The sequence below is a fragment of the Alosa pseudoharengus genome, unplaced genomic scaffold (assembly GCF_046254945.1).
Source record: "Alosa pseudoharengus isolate Yale_2024_CS ecotype anadromous, Long Island Sound unplaced genomic scaffold, YU_APseudo_1.1 YU_APseudo_1.1_scf_11, whole genome shotgun sequence".
In the NCBI taxonomy this organism is placed as follows: Eukaryota; Metazoa; Chordata; class Actinopteri; order Clupeiformes; family Clupeidae; genus Alosa; species Alosa pseudoharengus.
The window spans coordinates 2,900,988-2,922,545 of NW_027468576.1; the positions used below are offsets into that span (position 1 = coordinate 2,900,988).

General features: G+C 39.0%; 1 protein-coding gene and 1 pseudogene across 4 annotated transcripts in view; both read left to right on the forward strand.

Moving 5' to 3' along the window:
* Window positions 1-203: 203 nt before the first annotated feature.
* The window catches only part of aspscr1 (ASPSCR1 tether for SLC2A4, UBX domain containing), a 90,485-nt gene continuing 69,130 nt past the window's right edge, over window positions 204-21,558 (forward strand). For 2 of the 4 annotated variants that reach the window (XM_076277760.1, XM_076277761.1), the window contains exons 1-3: window positions 204-337; window positions 633-688; window positions 6,724-6,838. In XM_076277760.1, the coding sequence (XP_076133875.1) occupies window positions 248-337; window positions 633-688; window positions 6,724-6,838 (261 nt within the window). In that variant the 5' untranslated portion in view covers window positions 204-247. Of the gene's footprint in view, window positions 338-632; window positions 689-6,723; window positions 6,839-9,894; window positions 9,993-15,847; window positions 15,968-21,558 lie in introns of those variants that run through there. The other 2 variants (XM_076277762.1, XM_076277763.1) reach the window with 2 other exon arrangements.
* LOC143117594 (U1 spliceosomal RNA) lies at window positions 20,498-20,641 on the forward strand (annotated as a pseudogene).

Consider the following 21,558-nt stretch of genomic DNA (forward strand, 5'->3'; position numbering starts at 1 on the left):
CCGATAGAGGGCCGCGATGCGAATGCAGAAAGTGCCGTTCACCCTGTTATGAGTTGATGAACCCCTGAAACGATTTTGGAAACATTATTTTAAGGTACAAAAAACTCTTTGGTGTTGCTTTAAGTTAAAAAAAAAGTTGGGTCAAGTTTTTTTCTTCTGTTCCAGTAGGAGGCGGTATTCGCTTTATATGCGTAACACGCCAGTAAAAAAAATTAAAGAAGAAAACCTACGAGGAAAAGTAATCCGAATGATGGCAGCCAACAAAGCGGTGTCAGTTCTTACCCCAAATGGAAGAAGACAAATTGTGAGAGTGTCGCCAAATACATCTCTTTTGCAGGTGAACTACATATATGGCACTCTTAAACGTGATGAATTTACTTTTGCTTTCATTGCCTTTTAAAAGGTGTCAAAGCAGTGATTGTTCACCCCCCTCCCTCATGCTAGCATTTGCTAACGTTTGTTGTTTGTCATCATAGCTCATTTGTCAAGAAATTGTCTGGTGGTAACGTTTTCTGCTAACTTCTCTTGATAGTTCGCTTGCTAACTTTAGATAGTTTGTCGTAAATGAAAGCCTTCTACTTCCAATGTTGGTAACCTTTGACTGTTTAGGCTAACCTGTAGACTTTTTCAAGGTTCTAGAGGAGGTTTGCATGAAGCATGGATTTGATCCGGATGACCACGGATTGAGGTAAACCAATACTTAATTGTTTTTCAAACATATCGGTTACATGAAGTACACAATTGTTCTTCTGAAAAGTTAACATACGCGGTACGAAAAATGATATAGGGAAATAATTTACCATTAATAAATCTAGTTGGGGTTAGTGAAGATGAGTCAAACTGGATGTTAATCTGTTGGGGAATAGCTGTTTTAGCTGGAAACACCAAAAACTCAGTTTCTGAGAGATTAAGCAGGTGTCGATCTTTCATCCAGACTGAAATATCCTTAAGGCATGCAGAAATCCGATGGGAAACGCTAGAGTTCTCAGGTAGAAACGATAGAAATATTGATTTTATGTTGGTTTTTCTCTTGTCAATATGTTTGTTCTGACTGTGTGACAATGTGATAAACATGGAATCAGAGAAAGAAGCGTTTTCATCTTTTTACATTTTTTAATGAAAAATGTGTCCAAAATTATTCATACCCTTTTTAAATAATCAGTGGAAACATCTTGATTTGCCATCACAGCTTTAAAAATGGTTCTTATATTACCAACCAAGCCTCTTCACTGGGGTATACTACGAAGTACGTTAGACATATCTAGGCTATCTATGAGCTACACAAAGCCTTGACTTGGATATAAGTTAAAGGTTGTATCAGCGATAGCGGGGATACGTCACTTCTGTTGATGTTCAAACAAAACAGAGAGCTAGCTCGCTACTCCCTCCCCCTCCCTCCCGTGCAATTAAAACTCTCCTAAACGTGCATCTCGTCGGTTATTTTATACTTTATTTTGCCTTTGAGTGGGTTGACAACCCTTGTTGGTAGCAATTGTTTTTGTGTACAGATCTCGGAGCCTAGGCTGCTTACAGAGACACAGTTTTTTCATGGCCTGCTTATGGGGCAGACAGTTAGCGGATCGTTAGGAAAGAATAGATGAATGTGATCATTTATGTTTGGGCCTGAAATCGCTGATACAACCTTTAAATAATACTACGATGGCAGTTCGTGATATAGCAGTGATATGTGATATATTTGTCAAACTAGGCTTTCAGCTCAAATCTGTGCGCGTTCTCGTGTTGGGATGATGTTGGCCAATTGTGAAACATGGAAACCCACAAAACTGCCTACTGGTGCTGGTCATATAATTAGAATATCATAAAAAAGTTGATTTATTTCAGTAATTCCATTCAAAAAGTGAAACTTGTATAATACATTCATTCCACACAGACTGATATATTTCAAGTGTTTATTTCTTTTAATTTTGATTATAACTGACAACTAATGAAAGCCGCAAATTCAGTATCTAAAATTAGAATATCGTGAAAATGTTCAATATTGAAGACACCTGGTGCCACACTCTAATCAGCTAATTAACTCAAAACACCTGCAAAGGCCTTTAAATGATGTCTCAGTCTAGTTCTGTAGGCTACACAATCATGAGGATGACTGCTGACTTGACAGTTGTCCAAAAGACTACCATTGACACCTTGCAACAAAAGGGCAAGACACAAAAGGTCATTTCTAAAGAGGCTGGCTGTTCACAGAGCTCTGTGTCCAAGCATATTAATAGAGAGGCGAAGGGAAGGCAGTGTTTCCCACATAATTTAATTCTATTTGTGGTGGTGGACAACCTGGATCGGAATCATACACATCCAAACGTTAACGATTCCACTAACGATTCCAATACAAAGCTTTGTTTTAAAAATGTTTTACTTTTTCAGAAATTTTATTTTATATGAAGTATTCAACTTCTGTATTGTTATTACACACTTGATATTCATTCTCTAAAACCACTTTAAAGTAGACATTAAAAGCCAACAACTCTCAAAGCCATCCTATAAGTGTTCAGCAAATGGTACAGGAATCGATATGGGAATTGATAAGGAATCGCATTGACAAGCAGAATCTGCAATGGCATCGATATCGATAATGATGCCCATCCCTAGTCAGTGATGGTTTGGGGTCCCATGTCATCTGCTGGTGTTGGTCCACTGTGTTTTCTGAGGTCCAGGGTCAACGCGGCCATCTACCAGGAAGTTTTAGAGCACTTCATGCTTCCTGCTGCTGACCATTTTTATGGAGATGCAGATTTAATTTTCCAACAGGACTTGCCACCTGCACACAGTGCCAAAGCTACCAGTACCTGGTTTAAGGAACATGGTATCCCTGTTCTTAATTGGCCAGCAAACTCGCCTGACCTTAACCTCATAGAAAATCTATGGGGTATTGTGAAGAGGAAGATGCGATAGGCCAGACCCAACAATGCAGAAGAGCTGAAGGCCACTAAGTGATTTGAATTGAATTGAATATCAGAGCAACCTGGGCTCTCATAACACCTGAGCAGTGCCACAGACTGATCGACGCCATGCCATGCCGCCTTGCTGCAGTAATTCAGGCAAAAAGAGCCCCAACTAAGTATTGAGTGCTGTACATGCTCATACTTTTCATGTTCATACTTTTCAGTTGGCCAACATTTCTAAAAAAAACTTTTTTTGTATTGGTCTTAAGTAATATTCTAATTTTCTGAGATACTGAATTTGGGATTTTCATTAGTTGTCAGTTATAATCATCAAAATTAAAAGAAATAAACATTTGAAATATATCAGTCTTTATGTAATGAATGAATATACAAGTTTCACTTTTTGAATGGAATTACTGACATAAATCAACTTTTTGATGATATTCTAATTATATGACCAGCACCTATTAAAAAACAATTACTTCCGCATTTATGAGCGATAGCGTAATCTACACTGCGGTCATTTTTAGTGTCTAGCCTATAACATCAAAGAAATCGATTGTCATCAGATGTTGTATGGTATGCACGTCCATAGTGGCATATTTACACTGTTAAAGCGCCTGTGAGATCCAAAATCTTTGTAGAGGCGGAGCTCCACCTGTAAGATATATGACAGAATCCTACACGTGAGAACTTCGTTTTTCAAGATAATTGATTGGTCAGTGGTCGGTAGTTTTACACGATTTGAGCTATAACTTAGCACATAACCTGCTCCCGACCAGTTTTGGTTGGCAACATAAAACACCATGGTGATACAGCGACGCTAAAAACAGAACCACTTTCATGTCACAGCATATCCTGGCTTTGAGCGCAACATACCTCGCTAACCCACTAATCGAGATTCGTAGTATTTATATAGCCCGCATGTCTCCACAATGATTGTATACCGCAACTTTTTATCAGCAATTTGGGTTTTGAGATTATTTGCCTTCAAGAATCAGGATCACACTGGCTGTGTGCTCACTTTTTATGGATTGAGGTGTGGACTCTTGGGCCACTCTCAAAATGTTGATATTGTTATTGACAACATTCAATATTATTTATGTATATATATAATGTTCAAAATGTCAATGAATTTAGAATGGAACCTTAAATTCAACTGTATGCTCAATTATTTACAATATAACTGAATATTAAATATATTTAATGAGTGAAATAGACACTAAATAGCCTAGAATAATTTAGTAACAGAACGTTGTACACTAATCTACACTATTTTAGTCTTGCTGTGGGACAGTGAGACAAGACATAGCAAATTTAATATATTATTGTATATCATCATTAACAGTTACTATGTTTATTATAGTGGAACAATGAAATACAATAGATGTTTTAGAACTTTTGATATTTATTGCACCTCAACAGGCCGCATTTAACGGCAGCATAGTCATATCCGTCTCCTTTGTAAGCGGAGCTCACGGTAGCCGCACCTGGGTTTGGGCTGCTATCAAACCCAGTGTTCTGGCCACTTGTTTTGTAGAAGCGTGTGACGATGAGGTGCTTCTTGAGATTAGAATTGCTTACAACTGACATGGAGAAACACTTTGTTCCTGGGCATAATGTAGACGTTAGTGTGTGCGACTGTGCGTGTGTGTAGTGTGTGAACACCCGCCCAACTTTGCCTCTGGTTGGCTTACTATGAAAATTTTCTCTATCATAGTAAATCATCATCACTTATGCGGTTGTCTTGCCCCCTGCAAAAAACTTTGCAGCTCCTGTGGCTGAGAGATCCTGGTCGGATGAAAACAGCTTCAATGAGCTCAATTAGTAACCCGTCACGTTTTATTGTTAGTAACGGTAAGGGCGTTGTCATGATGGAAACAGTAATTCGTTAAGATTACCCATTACTGAAAACAATAACTCTGTTAGTAACGCTGTTTATTTTCAATACCGTTATTCCCAGCATCACTGCTGGTGACAATTAGCCTGACGTAGCCATACTCAATTGTAGTCAGAATATGAGTCTGATACTGCTCCAATGGGACGTAATTATGGGGCGTGTTTCAACCGATACAGGGGGGGAATGCCTCTGCACTCAATTGGATAGACCTAACCAATCAGAGCCATGAAATAACTTACGTGAGATAGGAAGAACACACGAACCATCCTTCTTCTCCACAAATGCCTTAACACTGTTTTCTGGTCTTTTGTAAAAGTTATTGTGCTGTCAATATCTCCTACAACACTCATTAGTGAAATCTAAGAGATACGTAGTAGGGTAGGCTATTAGGAAAAAACTGATCCTATATCCCCTCCGTTTTTAAAAATAAAAACACTGATATGCTACAAACATGTTATTTGAGATGAGATTTCAAACGTACGAGGGAACAACATGTCACAATGCAACACGCTGTTTTGCCTTGATGAAAGTGAAACCATGAGTTTTCCCTCATCTCAACTTTGGCCAAAGTTTTCAGAAATAATCGTTTTCAGTGATAAAACCTCATTGAAATAATATGCATTTTCCATATGGGGTCTTAGAAGCCATCTGTCTCCTTCTAGCCCCAGCGTTGTTGTTGCAAACATAATCAACCTAAGCATGCTCAGAAGACGTGATTGACAGGTGAGCAACAGCACTTAGTCTATCATCGCAAAGCCGATTTGATTGGTCCGCCAGATTTGGGGCGAGCATAGTTGCTCCACAACGGAGCAATGCCAGACCGAACTTCCCGACCTCAAATGTTGTGGGCGGGACTAAGTTCGGCTGGCACCCAGGCTAGGTGATGATATGAAGTAATGAAAATTCAGTTTTCATAAATATCACTTATTACATGTTTTCTTGCCACAATACTACTACTACTACTGATGATGATGATGATGGTGGTTACGATGATGTTACATTATAACCAAAAGGCCCTGCTGAAAAAGAAAACCAGTTGCAGAAGAAAACAGCTTATGCTGGTAGCTGGTTTTAGTTGGTCTAAGATGGGTTTTAGATGGTCTTAGATTGTCTCATACCCGCTCTTGCTGGTCTTTGATGGTTTAGCAGTTTGGTGACCAGCAAAACCAGCTAGGTTGAACCTGCAAAACCAGCTAGAATGACCATCATACACTGGTCAAACCAGCGAAACCATCCAAAAGCATGCAAAAACATACCTTTACCAGCTTGACCATCACAAGTTGGTCAAGCTGTTTTTTTTTTTCAGAAGGGAGAGTGGGCTATGAGTAACAATATATATATATATCGAACAACGATAGTCATAGAGTGAGCTAATCTAAAGCGTGCTCAATAGAATAATAACCTGCGTATTTTCGCATGCGTCAATATCCCCCTCGCGCAAGTGTAATTGTGAAACTCACAAGCACACAAAAAAGAACTGCATAATGACAAGCTGGGAAGCATCCTTTAAGTATAAGTAAATAAGTATATATACTCTTTTGATCCCGTGAGGGAAATTCTCTGTATTTATCCCAATCCGTGAATTAGTGAAACACACTCAGCACACAGTGAACACACAGTGAGGTGAAGCTCACACTAATCCCGGCGCAGTGAGCTGCCTGCTACAACAGCGGCGCTCGGGGAGTAGTGAGGGGTTAGGTGCCTTGCAGACTGTGAAGACTGTGCATATGTTTGTCTCTTTGTGTGTGTATAACACATCTGTGATAATAGTTCACTTGAAAATACGCATGCTATTCTATGCATTCCATATCACTGTTGTGCTGTGATTTGGATTCTGATCATTTCTTTGCAGGTCTAACATAGAGCACTGTACCATTTCTTGTATTGAGGCGGCCTGTTTTCTCACATTATTTTGTCCAGGTTTCAAAGGAACTTGCTGGATCTATCTCTGCAATGGCGCTTTGCCAGTCTACCAAATAATGCCAAGCTGGAAGTAGTGCCAAGTAATAGGCGCCAGACAGTAACAGATAACACCGTGAGTGAAGAGTGTAATTGTGCAAATGTTGAACCTTTTGGTGCTTGTCCATTCTAATGTTGTTGAAATGTTTATGATTGCCTAAACTTATAATTTGTCAACTGTTAGAGCTCATTTCTCAAAACATCCTCATAGAGCTGATGTAGACTGTAACTCTGATTGGTTTAAGGGTTTATCTTGCATTTCTCTTAGATAATTGAAGTTATGTCATGACATTTTTTAATCAATTTGCACTTGATGTGGAAGACTGGAAACAATCTGCACTTTGTTGACCTTTCATCAACAAGAAATCCCAATTGTATAAACTGAGGTAAAACAAAAAAAAAGTAGATTCTACTCATGAATTGTTCAGTTAAAGTAAGTAAGTGATTTTAAACCAATAGACTTGTCACGTTCCAAAAAGATCACCTTACACTGTAAAATTCTGCACTGTAGAATATGCAATATACGGGGCCAGGGTTATATAGGAAAACCAAACACCCTGCACATAGAACACTAAAGGCCTACCGCAGTTAGTCGACATAATTGACACTGATAACTAGGGATGCACAATATATCGGCGGCCGATATATTATTGGCCGATAAGTGAAAAAATGAAAATATTATTATCGGTCCGATAACAGAATTCTGGCCGATAATTTGCGCCGATATTTTTTAAAGTCCTAATTTAGGCCTACGTAAGGTCCGTCTGGCTACACTGAGCTACTTGAGCTTGGTTGGCTATACTTTTTCCTCAATATAATGTCAGCGGTGTGAATGTATTTCACCACTCTTACAAAATCTGTGGATATGCGTTCATTTGGGAATCTGTGCATCTCAAAATCCTCGTGAATGATCCGCCATTTAACCTTACCAGAGCGGAGCTCAGCCCTATCTAGAGTCGTCTTGTGCTGATGTGTTTGCACTTTACCGCGCTGGTCGGGGAAACAAATAAACAAACTCGTTAGTGGGACGAGTACATAAGTAGGCCTAGTTCTAAGTTGTGTTTGCATTACTTTAACTTGGGTTTTGTATAATTACCTAGAAATATGCTAACCATTCCTGCTTCAGTTCCAGACAGGTCATCATAATAAGTTATTAAAACCTTCGGGGCTAACCCCTTTCATTTCTGCTGCAGCAGGTTGTGCGCAACAGAGTAGACGGACATGAGATACAGTCTGAGGAGTTGCAGATTTATTCAGTTACCCGTAGTTGAAACTAAACCTAAGTTTCCCTCACAAACTCTGATTTGGTCGCTATACTGTAGCGTTGTCCTAAGAGTGTTTAGTCCTAAATGAAAATGATTCATACTCTCTAGCCACTCACTCGCAATTCACTGACGTCAGGTTCACTTAAAGGAGCCACACATACTGTAGGGCTAGGCTACTGTTATGTTGACTGCTGTACTATTGAGGACTATTATGAGTTCTGTCCATCATTTGGTGGTAGGTAAAATTACTGCAATAAAATTATGCTCATTAAATGCTTTCCCCAAATCACTTTTCACAATTTTTTTTTAAGAGTAATGTTATCGGTTATCGTATCGGTATCGGCCACAACAAACCAATAAATATTGGTTATCGTTATTGGCCCTAAAATTCCATCTCTACTGATAACTCGTCGTCAACATTTTTAATCAACACAGCATTTTATCAATCCCTCGAGAATTTTGCAATCGCAACAATCTCGCAAATTCATCTCCAGTACCCTAGCAACAACCATTGCAACCACTTACATAATGTCAAAATAGAAACCACCATTGCAACCAAGCAACCATCACAATTACCTTAGTTATATTATAAACCTCTTTCCACTCAACTTGTCTCCATGTAATGTTAGCAAGTTCTCGGTCTTACTCTAAAACAGGGATGGGCAACTGGAGGGCTACATGCGGCCCTCCTCCTCACTCAGTGCGGCCCGCGGATCAATTTTGAAATGTCATTAAAATGTTCGTTTCACATGGTTTTTACCACATCTGAACATCCTTATTGTAATGATACGGTCCACCGATCGGGGCGCTTCCTATATAAATAATCCAGCGGAGTTGAGTATTCTTCACTACAGCCAGCAAGCGGGGAAGAGATACAGACCTGCATAGAAAGAATTGTAGCCTACTTTTTTAGACAAGGTGAGAAACAGCTGATCTTATCATTGAATTCAAAGTCAACGTATGTATTTGGTAGGCTATGCTTAGAAACAAAATCAGCTGTGAAAGATTTTAACTTAAGTCACCTACAACACCATGCACGAAGATAATTAAAAGTAGGCTACATCGGAGCTGCTAGAGCTGCTGTCGTAGCCGACCGAGTCAAGCAGGGTTCCCACGGGTCATGGAATTTTAAGAATACCATCAGCATTTTAATAAAGTCTATTCCAGACATGGAACGTCAGGGAATTATATATTTGCCCAGCCAAGTCATGGAATATCGGGGAATTTTGTTGTAGGAGTTTAAAATTCACTTGCCTGCATACTGTAGGCAGCATTGGTGTTTGAGTTATTAGCGTTTTCCATTACTACTTGCTTGAGTGGTTGTAGTTAGCCCTACCTGTTTTTCAATACCCATTTTTTTATTTCCCGATTGGTCATGGAAATTCAGGATTTTTGTCAGGGAAAAGCCATGGAATTTTACATGTGGGAACCCTGGTAAAGATACACTAACAACAGAGCCTTACAAGAGCTATTACCCATTACAGTGGAAAAAAGGTTTATTGTGAACGTGTAATATGTTTTAGTTTATTTCAAGTTCATTGGTGAATAGAAGCAATATTAAATATGCATTTGAGTATAGAACATATTAAATTAATGCATGTTGGTTTAATAAACCATACAGACATAGGCTACTGTATATATTTACTGATTCCTGATATCCCAGTGGTGGATGTGCGCGGTCACATCTGGCCCTCTGACAGCGACAAGAACATTTTGTGGCCCTCTCTATCATCAAAGTTGCCCATCCCTGCTCTAAAATGTTCAGATGTATTAGATATAGTTTATTTCCACTACCAGTTTGGATATTGTTTCTGTATGCATTTGCAAGCTATGTACTTAATTAGATAAAGTTTGTTGCACTGGTCAGGTGATGGACTGCGGCGGAGCATGAGAACATCAACAAGGAAGAGGACTAATTTTAGAGTTAATTGCATGTTATTTATCTACACTGGTGAATTGACTGAGGTAAGAATACTTTAAGTTGGCAATGATAATTGTTTTCTTGGATAGTATTTGTGAGAGACAAATTTAGTGCGAACATAAATGACACTGAGGAATGTGCTTCTTACATCCCATGTCTGAAATCAAATTGAAATTAAGTGCCTTGCATTAGTTTTGTCAGTTCTCTTTTAGTCAAGTTCACTTAACGTTAACCAACGGCAAGTCCTCTCATCCCCACATGACATCATCGATCTGAAACAATCTCCAATCACCTGCCTTAGAGAATTAGATAAATTGTTGTGGGCACACAAACATCTGCTGTCACTACATGCAATACATTTGCCTTGTGTTCAGAAGAACAAGTATGCTGAGGGAGGGGCCCCCTTCCATAGTCGAAACCACACAGAGGGCTAGAGCCCCGGCCACACAGGCACTCTGAAATAGTGTATTTGGACTGGTGCGCCGAAAACGATTGTGACTCACCAATGTGTTTCATCAATCAGCTCAACCTTAGGTTCCTCAATCCCAACCTGGTGTCTCTTGACCTTCCCTCCTCTCTATCCAGCTCCAGTGAGGAAGCAGTTTCTGAACAATCTTGCCCTTCTCAACACAGGACAGTCTCTTTTAAATGCTCCACCCCCTGGTCCACAGAGAAACTGTGCTCTCTAAAGACTGCTGACTGGCGCTTGTCACTGAAATCTGCCCACTCTAATTGCTACTCTACAATCATTGATGACTATAGAAACAACTCCAAAGTACTTTTTTCTACACACAGATCTTTACTGAGTGCAGTCACCTGCCTGCCTAGCCATATCCCCCCTGATAACTTCATGAACGACCGGCCTCTTCCACACACAAAGCCTGACTGTGTTCAGAGCATTGAGCCAGGTGCCAGCTGTCTCTTGAATCGCCACTTGAATTTTGGACACCTGAGCATGTTAATCCTGCTCGACACAGTCCACCACACCATCCATCTGCAATGACTAAAAAGCTTTGCTGGACTCACTGGCTCTGCCCTTACATCGTTCAAGTGCTATATCACCTACTGCCTACAGTTTACCACCATTACAGTCCCTTCCATCCACTGTCCTCAATGGTGTCCCTCAAGGGTCAGTCCTTGGCCCTCTCCTATTTTCCATTTACATGCTCCCCCTTGGCCATATCATCTAATCCTATGGCCTCAGTTTTCATCTCTATGCTAATGACACCCTGATCTACATCTGCACAAAATCAGACACTTCCGCAGCACTGAAACCCCTTAAAAGCTGGATGCACAGTAGCCTTCTAAAACTCAACTCTGACAAAACTGAGATCATCGTCATTTGTTCAAAGTGTCCTACCAAAAACCTCAAGAACTTCTGCCTCACCACTGATGACACGACAGTCACAGCGTCCCCCTATGTCAAAAGCCTAGGTGTTCTCTTAGACTCCACCTCTCATTTGAGTCTCACATCAACAAAACCCGGCAATCATCCTTCTTCCATGTCAAAAACATAGCATGGATCCACCCACTCCTCTCCCACTTGATGAGGGCGTAATACACGTAATACATTATATCCTCCCGCCTGGACGACAGCAATGCCCACTTCAGTAAACTCCCTCGCACCTGCTCAAAAGACTACAACATAGCAAAATTCGGCCTCTTTATTGCTCAACTCCACCCCTTCCTGCAATCACATTACCCCAGTGTTACAAGACCTGGGGTAATGTGAAGCCAGGAGGCTCCCTGTCCTGCAGAGGATGGACTTCAAAGTCCTTCTTGAAGGCCCTACATTGCTCTGCCTCCGCTTACTTGGCTGAACTCCTTCACCCATACCGTCCTACACTTTATTCTTCTCATCTGGCCTCCTCACTATCCCCAAACTGGTCTCCGTTCCATGGGTGATGGAGCTTTTTCCTCTGTTGCTCCCCGCCTGTGAGATCTACTGCCAGTTTTGACTGTTTTAAGTCATTTCCCACACTTTTTTGTTTAGGAAAGCTTTTAACTTATAACCTTATACGCCGATCAGACAGGTGAAGTGAATAACCCTAATTATCATTATTATGGCACCTATCAGTGGATGGGATATTGGGCAGCAAGTGAACATTTTGAGTAGGGCTGTCAAACGATGAATTTTTTAAAATTGTGATTAATCACAGAATTGCTATAGTTAATCGTGATTGATCGCATATTTTATCACATGATTAAAATTCTATTTTACATTTCTAAACATTCCAGAAGTCCTTATTAACAATGTAATGCCATTTTTACCAGTGTATCTTGATTGGGAATCAAATGAAAGTAAAGAAAGTTACTTTATGAACTTAACTTTAAGACATATTTGATTATTTCAATAAAATTTCAAAAGATGTGCAGCGGGCCTGTGGCAACACATTGTATTCTTTAGAAATATAGCTGATACAAACTGAAATAAATGCTACAGCAGAAGTGCATAGACAGAATGTATACACATAAAGGGCATAACAAACAAAAAATACTCCATATAGCCTATATTCATTATTTTTAGTTGAGTTGAAAATAAGGAACTTTTCTTATTGAGAAATATGCAAAAGTGCATGTGCAAAATGTTGTGTAGGCCTACATCACATTTCAATGAAGTGCTAACAGAAATAGCCTAGTCCATTAACTATGTTCAGTTCATTTCTAACAGTGTAGGAGAGTGTAAACAATGTTTAGCTCATAGATTATAGTTTAAACTTGAAGTACTTCGGTGATATTTTAATTCTATGACGACTGAGCGGACACCAGTGCTGACATGAGTGCACTGTCTCTTGCCACACACATTAGCGCCGACGTTTTTAACTGGCAAACACTGGATGAACAATGGATTTTATAGAGCTGCGCTGACAAAATAGAACTGAATCGTAATTTATAAAGCAGCGGTGGCAAAGTGCGGTGCTGGTGTGCGGAGCTGTATTGAGAACAACGGAATCTAATGTAATTGAATGTCGAAAGTGGAGTCTGCCGCACTGATTTCGGCGCCGGTATCCACAGCGCTTTAAAGCACCATTCAGCCGGCTGAGACTTCAGACCTGCGTTGGTGTTTATTATCTCCATGACTACAGGAGGAGGAGGGCTAGGCAGGAAGCTCTGCTGTAGAACCTTTGCCAGGAAGTGTCTGTGGCAGTTTGAGGACATTAGAAATGGTGCATCAAAGGGTGAAAATAGTAGCAGCCAAAGAGGATGGTTGATAACAGAACAAGTGACGTCGTAAAATAAAAATAAATGTTTGGTGGCATGCAATTAATGCGATAAAAAAAATGTAACGCATTATGCTTGGTCCTTGATCGCAGCGTGATTAACGCGTTAACGCTGAAAGCCCTAATTTTGAGTGATGGCAGTATGATGCTTTGGGCAATTTTCTGCTCGGAAACCTTGGGTCCTGCCATTCATGTGGATGTTCCTTTGACACGTACCACCTATCTAAGCATTGTTACATACCATGTGCACCCTTTCATGGAAACAGTATCCCTTGATGGCAATGGCCTCTTGCAGCAGGATAATGTGCCCTACCACAAAGCAAGTGGAATGGTTTGAGGATCACAACCAGTTCAAGGTGACAACTTGGGCTCCAAATTCCCCAGTTCTCAATCCAATCCAGCATCTGTTGGATGCTGGACCAGGGGTCTCAAACCTTTTTTCCTCCGAGAGCTACTTTGACAAAAGGGACATGGCCGAGAGCCTTTTTTCCTCCGAAAACTACTTTGACAAAATGGACATGGCCGATAGATGTAGTAGAAGTATGCCACCCAAAACCGCTGAATGTGACATATGTATGTTTTTAAAGGTTCCTTTCAACTCATTTGCCTTCTCTCTTTGTAGACTGTGAATTTGATTTCATAGGAATTTTAACATGTTTCCCAAGTGACTGGGTTATCAGATTTATGAACATCTTCCTCAAACCTTTTGGAGAGCTACTTAGAATCAGGTCGGTAGCTACTGATAGCTCGCAGGCTACCTGTTGGAGACCCCTGTGCTGGACAAACAAGTCTGACTGGACAAGTCCAGTCCATGGAGGCCCCACCTTGCAATTTACAGTACAAAGGATCTGCTGCTAATGTCTTGGTGCCAGATACCACCGCACACCTAGAGGTCTAGTGGAGTCCATGCCTCGACGGGTCAGGGCTGTTTTGGAGGCAAAAGGGGGACCTACACAATATTAATATTAGTATTAATAATAATAATAATAATAATAATAATAATAATAAGCTTTATTTGTATAGCACCTTTCATACACAGGATGCAGCTCAAAGTGCTTTACAATGGAGCATGTAACACAATAATAGTCAGTCAGTCATTATCAATCACTTTCACTTTTCTTCATTGCTGTGGCCGTTTATGATCCAATCAGTCAGGTTGTCATAATGTTATGGCTGATCGGTGTGTGCCTTAATTGCATTGACACATGTCTGCATTCCCACACTGCTTCTTTTGTGTGCTTGCCAAATCAAATTTAATTTTTACTCTTTACATTTTATCTTATTTATTTATTTGCATTTTATTTATTTATTTTTCTCTTTTTATCCTATCTTTTTATCTTCATCAAACAAAGACTCTTCCACTGGCTGGTTGAGGCCATTACTCAAGTGTGCGAAGCCTCAGGTGTGATATAGTGTAAGCCACACAAAAAGTTCCCTAAGACGGGTGATTGGAGATTGGTTTCGATGACTTCATGCGGGGATGACTTCCCATTGGTTAACGTCTCATGTTCTCCTTTAGAGAACCAAGGCTATATTCATAACCATATGTTTTTCACTACTAATATTGATATCAACAAGCTAGCATAATGTTATTAAGGCAGTAGCATAAGTAGGAAGGGCAGTAGCGAAGTCTAACAAATTTGTGCGATGTGTATCTTTCCCATTTGTAACTTGAAATAGAGTGTGGTTATTTTTTTACGCCTCAGGGCTGGATGTATAAAGAAAGCGCTAATATCGAATGCACACCACAAGCGCAGTTAAATGGAGTTAACTGATGGTGACATTCAAAAGAATAAAAAGTTTAGTGATCATGCATGATAATAAGGTGGCAACAAGCAGCGACATAGAGTAGCCTAGTAGGTCTACTTCACTTAAAAAAATAAATAAAAAAGTACTCAAACTATTTACTGCATGTAGACTATTACCGACTTATACCCTAGCAGATTGGAAAGTGGATGACATGAAAGTGAAAATACAACATTAGAAAGGCAAACACAAGTTAAGGTTGCTTTTGACATGGTACAATGAAGGAAATCTGATTCTCTGATACTGATTTTGTTGTCTTTGAAAGTTTCTGTAATTGACGCATTCAACCACAATCTGGATTACACCTGTTTTTAAAAGGCAGAAGTTTTTCAGTGCAAAACCGTGTGCGCTGTGTTCATACATATTGCAGAATACCTAATCAATCACTATCAACACTTCTCCTCCCATATGTTTGCGTGAAACTCCCACTTTTACCTCACCCTCCCATAAATGCATATGCATCAGTAAGAAAAGTGCAGATAGCCATTCCGCGCTCCAGTGGCACGCAAAATGTGCTTTGATCCACGTGCGATCAGTTTTGTACATAAACCGTCAGAAACAGGTGGTAATTTGGTGGCAATTTTTAGTACATCTAGGCCTCAGTGTTTAGTTTTGGAAAACCTCTTCTGAAATGGCCTCATTGCCTTTTGTGAAGTAGTTGGTTCACTATGTAGTTACACTTGTAAATCTCTTAGTTGAATGACTATTTTGCTAAACTCCGTGTATAAGTGGCCACTAAGACCCGAACTGCTGATCTACTTGATGCAGTATTTTAAATTTACAGTGGGTTGTAGGCGGATTTGTGCATTTTGTGCATATTGTTTCAGTGTGGCCTGAAATATTTTTTTGTTTATCTTTCTCCTTGATGCCAGTCAGGCATTCAAATTCTCCCTTCAATATGGCTAATGATGCAGTAGACCAGACAGAGAGGAAGAACACCTTATGGACCTGCTGAGTGACCCGGAGGGTGTGATTGCCCGCTGATGGCAAAGGTAAGAAAATTCCATGACTTCCTGGTCTGAATAGTCAAATCAGCGGGCGAGTTCGATCAGCGCTGCGCAGATCTGGCTAGACATAAGGTATGTTTGTATTGAAAGATTCAGCGCTGCGCAGATCTGGCTAGACGTAAGGTATGTTTGTATTGAAAGATGTAGTGCTGCGCAGATCTGGCTAGACGTAAGGTATGTTTGTATTGAAAGATTCAGCGCTGCGCAGATCTGGCTAGACGTAAGGTATGTTTGTATTGAAAGATGTAGTGCTGCGCAGATCTGGCTAGACGTAAGGTATGTTTGTATGGAAAGATTCAGCGCTGCGCAGATCTGGCTAGACGTAAGGTATGTTTGTATTCAGCCAGATCTGCGCAGTGCTGCAAGGTCAAACACACCCGCTGATTTGACGATACCGGACCAGGAAGCCATGGAATTTTCTTTCTACAGATACAGGTCTTGTACACTTTCAAAGTTTACAATACTTTGATTTGTCTAATACTCTCAGTCAAAAGTTTGAAGTTGTTAACTACCGTTAATAGACCCCAAGTTGTTTTTACTCTGTAGTTACACTGCAAAAACTGCTTATCTAACAAAATCTAACCAAGTGTTATTAATCTTATATCAAGATAAAAAAAAACTAGTTGGTATTGTTTTCAGTATAAAGAGACTTACCTAGCGCTTTCTTGTGAAAACATTTGATTAATTTAAAAAAAGTTTTACTTATTTTAAGACATCTCATCCTGAAAACAAGCAAATTTGTCTGCCAGTGCGTTAAGCAAATTTGTCCTAAAAACAAGCAAATTTGTCTGCCAGTGTGTTGAGAAAATTTGTCTTGATAAGACTCCTTAAAATAAGTCAGTCTTCTTCAATTAAGTCAAAATGTTCTTTTGAGAGGGCGCTAGGTAAGTCTTTTCATACTAAAAACAATACCAAATAGATTTTTTAATCTTAATATAAGATTAATAACACTTGGTTAGAATTCATTTTTTGCAGTGTACAGTTGAATTCAATATCAGTTTGACTTATTTTAAGGAGGCTTATCAAGACAAATTTAATTAACACACTGGCAGCCAAATTTGCTTGTTTTCATGATGAGATGTCTAAGAATAAGTCAAACTCTTATTAAAGTAAGTCAAATGATTTTAAGAGAAAGCACCTGGTAAGTCTGTTTATACTGAATACTGATTATTTGATCTTGATATGAGATTAATAACACTTGGTTAGTTTGTATTAGATTTTTTATTTATATACTACCTAGTGGGCATACACTGCAAAAAATGAAATCTAACCAAGTGTTATTAATCTTATAATAAGATCAAAAAATCTATTTGGTATTGTTTTTAGTATGAAATGACTTACCTAGTGCCCTCTCGAAAGATCATTTTGACTTAATTTAGGAAGACTTTGATTTATTTTAAGGAGTCTTATCAAGACAAATTTACTTAACGCACTGGCAGACAAATTTGCTTGTTTTCAGGATGAGATGTCTTAAGAAAAGTTTGACTTATTTTAAATTAAGTCAAATGATTTCATGAGAAAGCGCTAGGTAAGTCTCTTTATACTGAAAACGATAGAGTGTCCCAGTGACTTCCATTTTACTTCTGCTACAAGGGACCTATCTTTCAAAAAAATATGAACGGGAGTTAATGGAGAGATAACAATTATTTTTTGGTCCAGTTTGAATTGTGAGATAATTTTTCACGTCAAGAAAGTACTGTTGTTCGATAGACTTCAAAAGTTATGTTGGTTTTGTGCGAATCCGCTCAGTGGACTACATCTCTCGTCTCAAACGATGTAGGCTACGTCACCAACGTAATGAAACGATAAGATTAGCTGTTATGTTAGTTAACCGTTGCATCTTGCTGCCTGCTATGTCTCTTAACAGTATCTAATGTACAGTCTATGGACGAATACAACTTACCTGATGTGTTTAATCCTCTGACTCATGGTATTTTCATCGGCAAGGAAAGCCCAATTAAGACCTGTTGCTGGTATGCTTGTACAATCTAGTGTGGCTGTGAATGAGCTAACGTCACTAGCGCGACTGATGGGTTTGTAGTCGTTGGAATTACAATATTTCACAATGTTGTAATTCAATAGTTACGAAACAAACTGCAAATGTCTTTACATGAAAAAATTGTCTTTAAAATTGACAAACATCATATGGGTAATTCAAGGCACAAGTCAACCGGGACCAGAAAATAATTTCCTTTTCGCCATAGACTGGCGTTCAAAATTTTTTGAAAGATCCATGGATCCATGGTCCCATGGAGGCAAATGGAAGTGGCGTCACTGGGACACTCTATACAAACCAGTTATTTTTATCTTGATATAAGACTAATAATCTTGGTTAGATTTTATTAGATACAGTAAGCAGTTTTTTGCAGTGTATTGTGTAACTGTAAGAAGCTGCATATTTAACTGATTGTTAAGCTAAGCAATGTTAGGAATATTCTTTTATGTTTTATAGATTTTTATGGTTACAGAAACTACATTCACACATACAGTCAAGAAACAGTTTATAATTTAATAAAGTTCACCCTTAAATCCAGCCTCTAGTGAAGATGGACGGTGTCACCCGAATCTTCTTTTCACTCTCACACACCACCGAACTGTTGCTGTACAACTATTTTTGAGAGTTTTTCCTAAAACCGGTAGTTTCATTCTTAAGAGTCTTTGTGAATATGGACCATGAACACAGTTAATGTAGAATGATGTTACATTCATAATATATTTTTATGTGCCTGTTTTGCATATACTGATAATTTATATAAAAGGTCCATAGTAATAACCTATAAATTGTATCTGTTGAATAAAACACATTTTGTGTCTTTCTGATTTTTAAAAAGATGAATCTATATTTCATCTGAACTAATTCTTCTAAACAATGTGTAATTATTTATGTCCATCATGTGCTTAATAAATGGTGTATTTCTACAGACCAAGAAATCTGTGGCACTGTGTCTGTATTATCTGTCTTAAGGTTTTTTTGTGCAATCTTTGGTCAAAGATTCGTTGGACACTGGACCACTGGCACACATGGAACTTGGTGTGTAAGGAATAGAAGGTTTTTGTCACAGGGGTATCATGTACTGTATCTCTAACTATTATTACTGTCTATCGATTAATCAGTCGTCTATTATCGTTTTTCCTCCAATTCAAATTCATCATATGGCATAGCTTAGCTTAGCTTGCATTAATCACTTTAGAGTAAGACCAGCTTGTAATACAGGAACAACCATAACATTAAATTCTTCAATTAATCTCCCGGGTCCTTTATGGCTTCAGTAATGAGTGTAGTCCTGTTTAGCAGCTATAAGGACAAATACTTTGAAAAGAATAAAGGAAATGTTTTGAACATTTATGAACAGTGGTTGAAGTGGTTTGGAGTAGAATACAAAACATAACAGTAGTAGTACTAAATAATATGAAAGACAAATATAAAAAAATAATAAAGAACACTGATAAAATAAAAAAAAATTATGTGTCGTAAAATATTGAAAATGCTCTGTGTCTCTGTCGTTGATTAATGTTAATGCATTGTGGCAACCGTACAATTTATAAATATTTATATCCCAAGAGGCACTTTCGCTACAATTTTGAACATTTGCTTACCTCATTCACAAAATAGCTGTCTACAACCTATCAAAATTCAGCCACCGAGATGAGCTTGTGCTGATATCGTGATTTTAAGTCTCAATTTAATGTGCTACATTAGTTCCTCATGCAGTTTTTGTGTTAAGCAAATTGAAATAGAAGCTGATTGAGTTTTACAGTTTAAAAAATGCAACTGTGGCTAGAGGAACTACAAAAGTAGCAGTATGAATGCACAAAAAATTCTATGAACTACAAAAAAGCTACAGGAATTACTAAAAGTCCCTACAGTGCAAAAACGCCTTATGTCATTGTTCACACAAACATACTAAAATGTTGCAATGATGCGTCATCTATACTGAAATAGCTGTACACACAAACGTACTACAAAAGTTGCTACTATAGCCTACAATTTAAGGTGCATTGTATTTCTAAACACTTGGTATTTCACAGTTGTAATGATGTCCAATAAATTTCTCTTGTTGTATTTGACTTGGCCAACAGTACGGCAAGTCTGTCATATTGAATGGTATATGCTAATTTTGACATTTTCCCACAGGGTTTTAAGGGGCTTACTATTGCTGAAAACTCATGAAACTTTAGCCTGACAATACAAACCAAATCTGTGTTTTCTCACTACCATCCACAGAGAACAACCAATACTTGCTTAAAGATTCATGATGCCACACATATATATAAAGTAGCCGTACATGCAAACCTAAATAATTTATCCCATACATACAACATTTTCAGAATACTTGTGCATTTCAGTGCTGTGATGGACTCCAGACTGAAAGTGGCCTTAAAATATTTTTGTATTTTTGACAGGAAAGAGAGAGATAGATGATCAATATCTGCTTAAATTAGTCACTTTTTAGGGACAGGTTCTAGTAGGCATGTTGACTCATTAGGGAAATGAGTTCAAGGAGGTCAGTAGGGCTACTTACCTGAGAAGGTTGTTTGCCCAGGGCGAGGCTCAGCCATTGCACATCCGGTCATGCTGACCCCTGTGAATTCCTCAAATGTGGGAATCTCGACTGCACAATTTCTGGTAGTGGGGGACTGCATTCGCACCCTCCCCTGATTTATTGAATTTCCCCTTGGGGATCAATAAAGTATTCCATCCATCCATCCATCCATCCGATTTTTTTTTTTTGGCTGTTCACATTACCTTTTAAATTGTGGCCTATATCAGATCCAGTGTGAACTGTTTGCGGTTCCGAACTGACCCGCATGCGCAAAAGAACAATAACAAATATAGCTGCAAGCAGCAATGTGGGGGCCTAGAAGTGCACTAGCAGAAATTGCCATGGCATGAGCAAGTACTCACAGTAACTTTCATGGCAATTGCATAAAGAATGGGACATATCAGCTCATTTACTTTGTTACAGCGCCCCTAGAGGCCAAATTACGGCACTGTCCTTGTACGTTCTCACAATCAAGTAGTAAGTCTCTGTACCAAGTTTGGCTTTAATACATCAAAGTGTTGCTGAGATATGAGCTCACTGTCTTTATTACAGCACTCCTAGAGGCAAAATGATACCACTTTCCTTGCATGTCCTCACAATCAGCTACCATGTCCCTGTACCAAGTTTGAACTTCATACATCAAAGCGTTGCTGAGATATGAGCTCACTTCCTGTATTGCAGCGACCCCTAGAGGCCAATGCTGCAAATTTCCTAGTGCGTCCTCACAATCAACTACCATGTCCCTGTACCAAGTTTGGATTTCATACATCAAAGCGTAGCTAAGATGTTAGCCCACTTCCTGTTTGGCGGCTTCGTCACCATATTTGATTGGCTGTCACAGGCAAATAAACTTGACTTGACTTGAAAAAATCTGAAGTATCATTTGTGTGGCTTAGTCTGAAGATCATCTCCGCCAAGTTTCATGAAAATGAGATTAAATTTGTGACCGCTGAAACTTTTGTAGAGTTTGGATCAAATTCAATATAGCGGTGGTCCGGTGATCCGAATTTCATAACTTTCGACCCAGCAGAT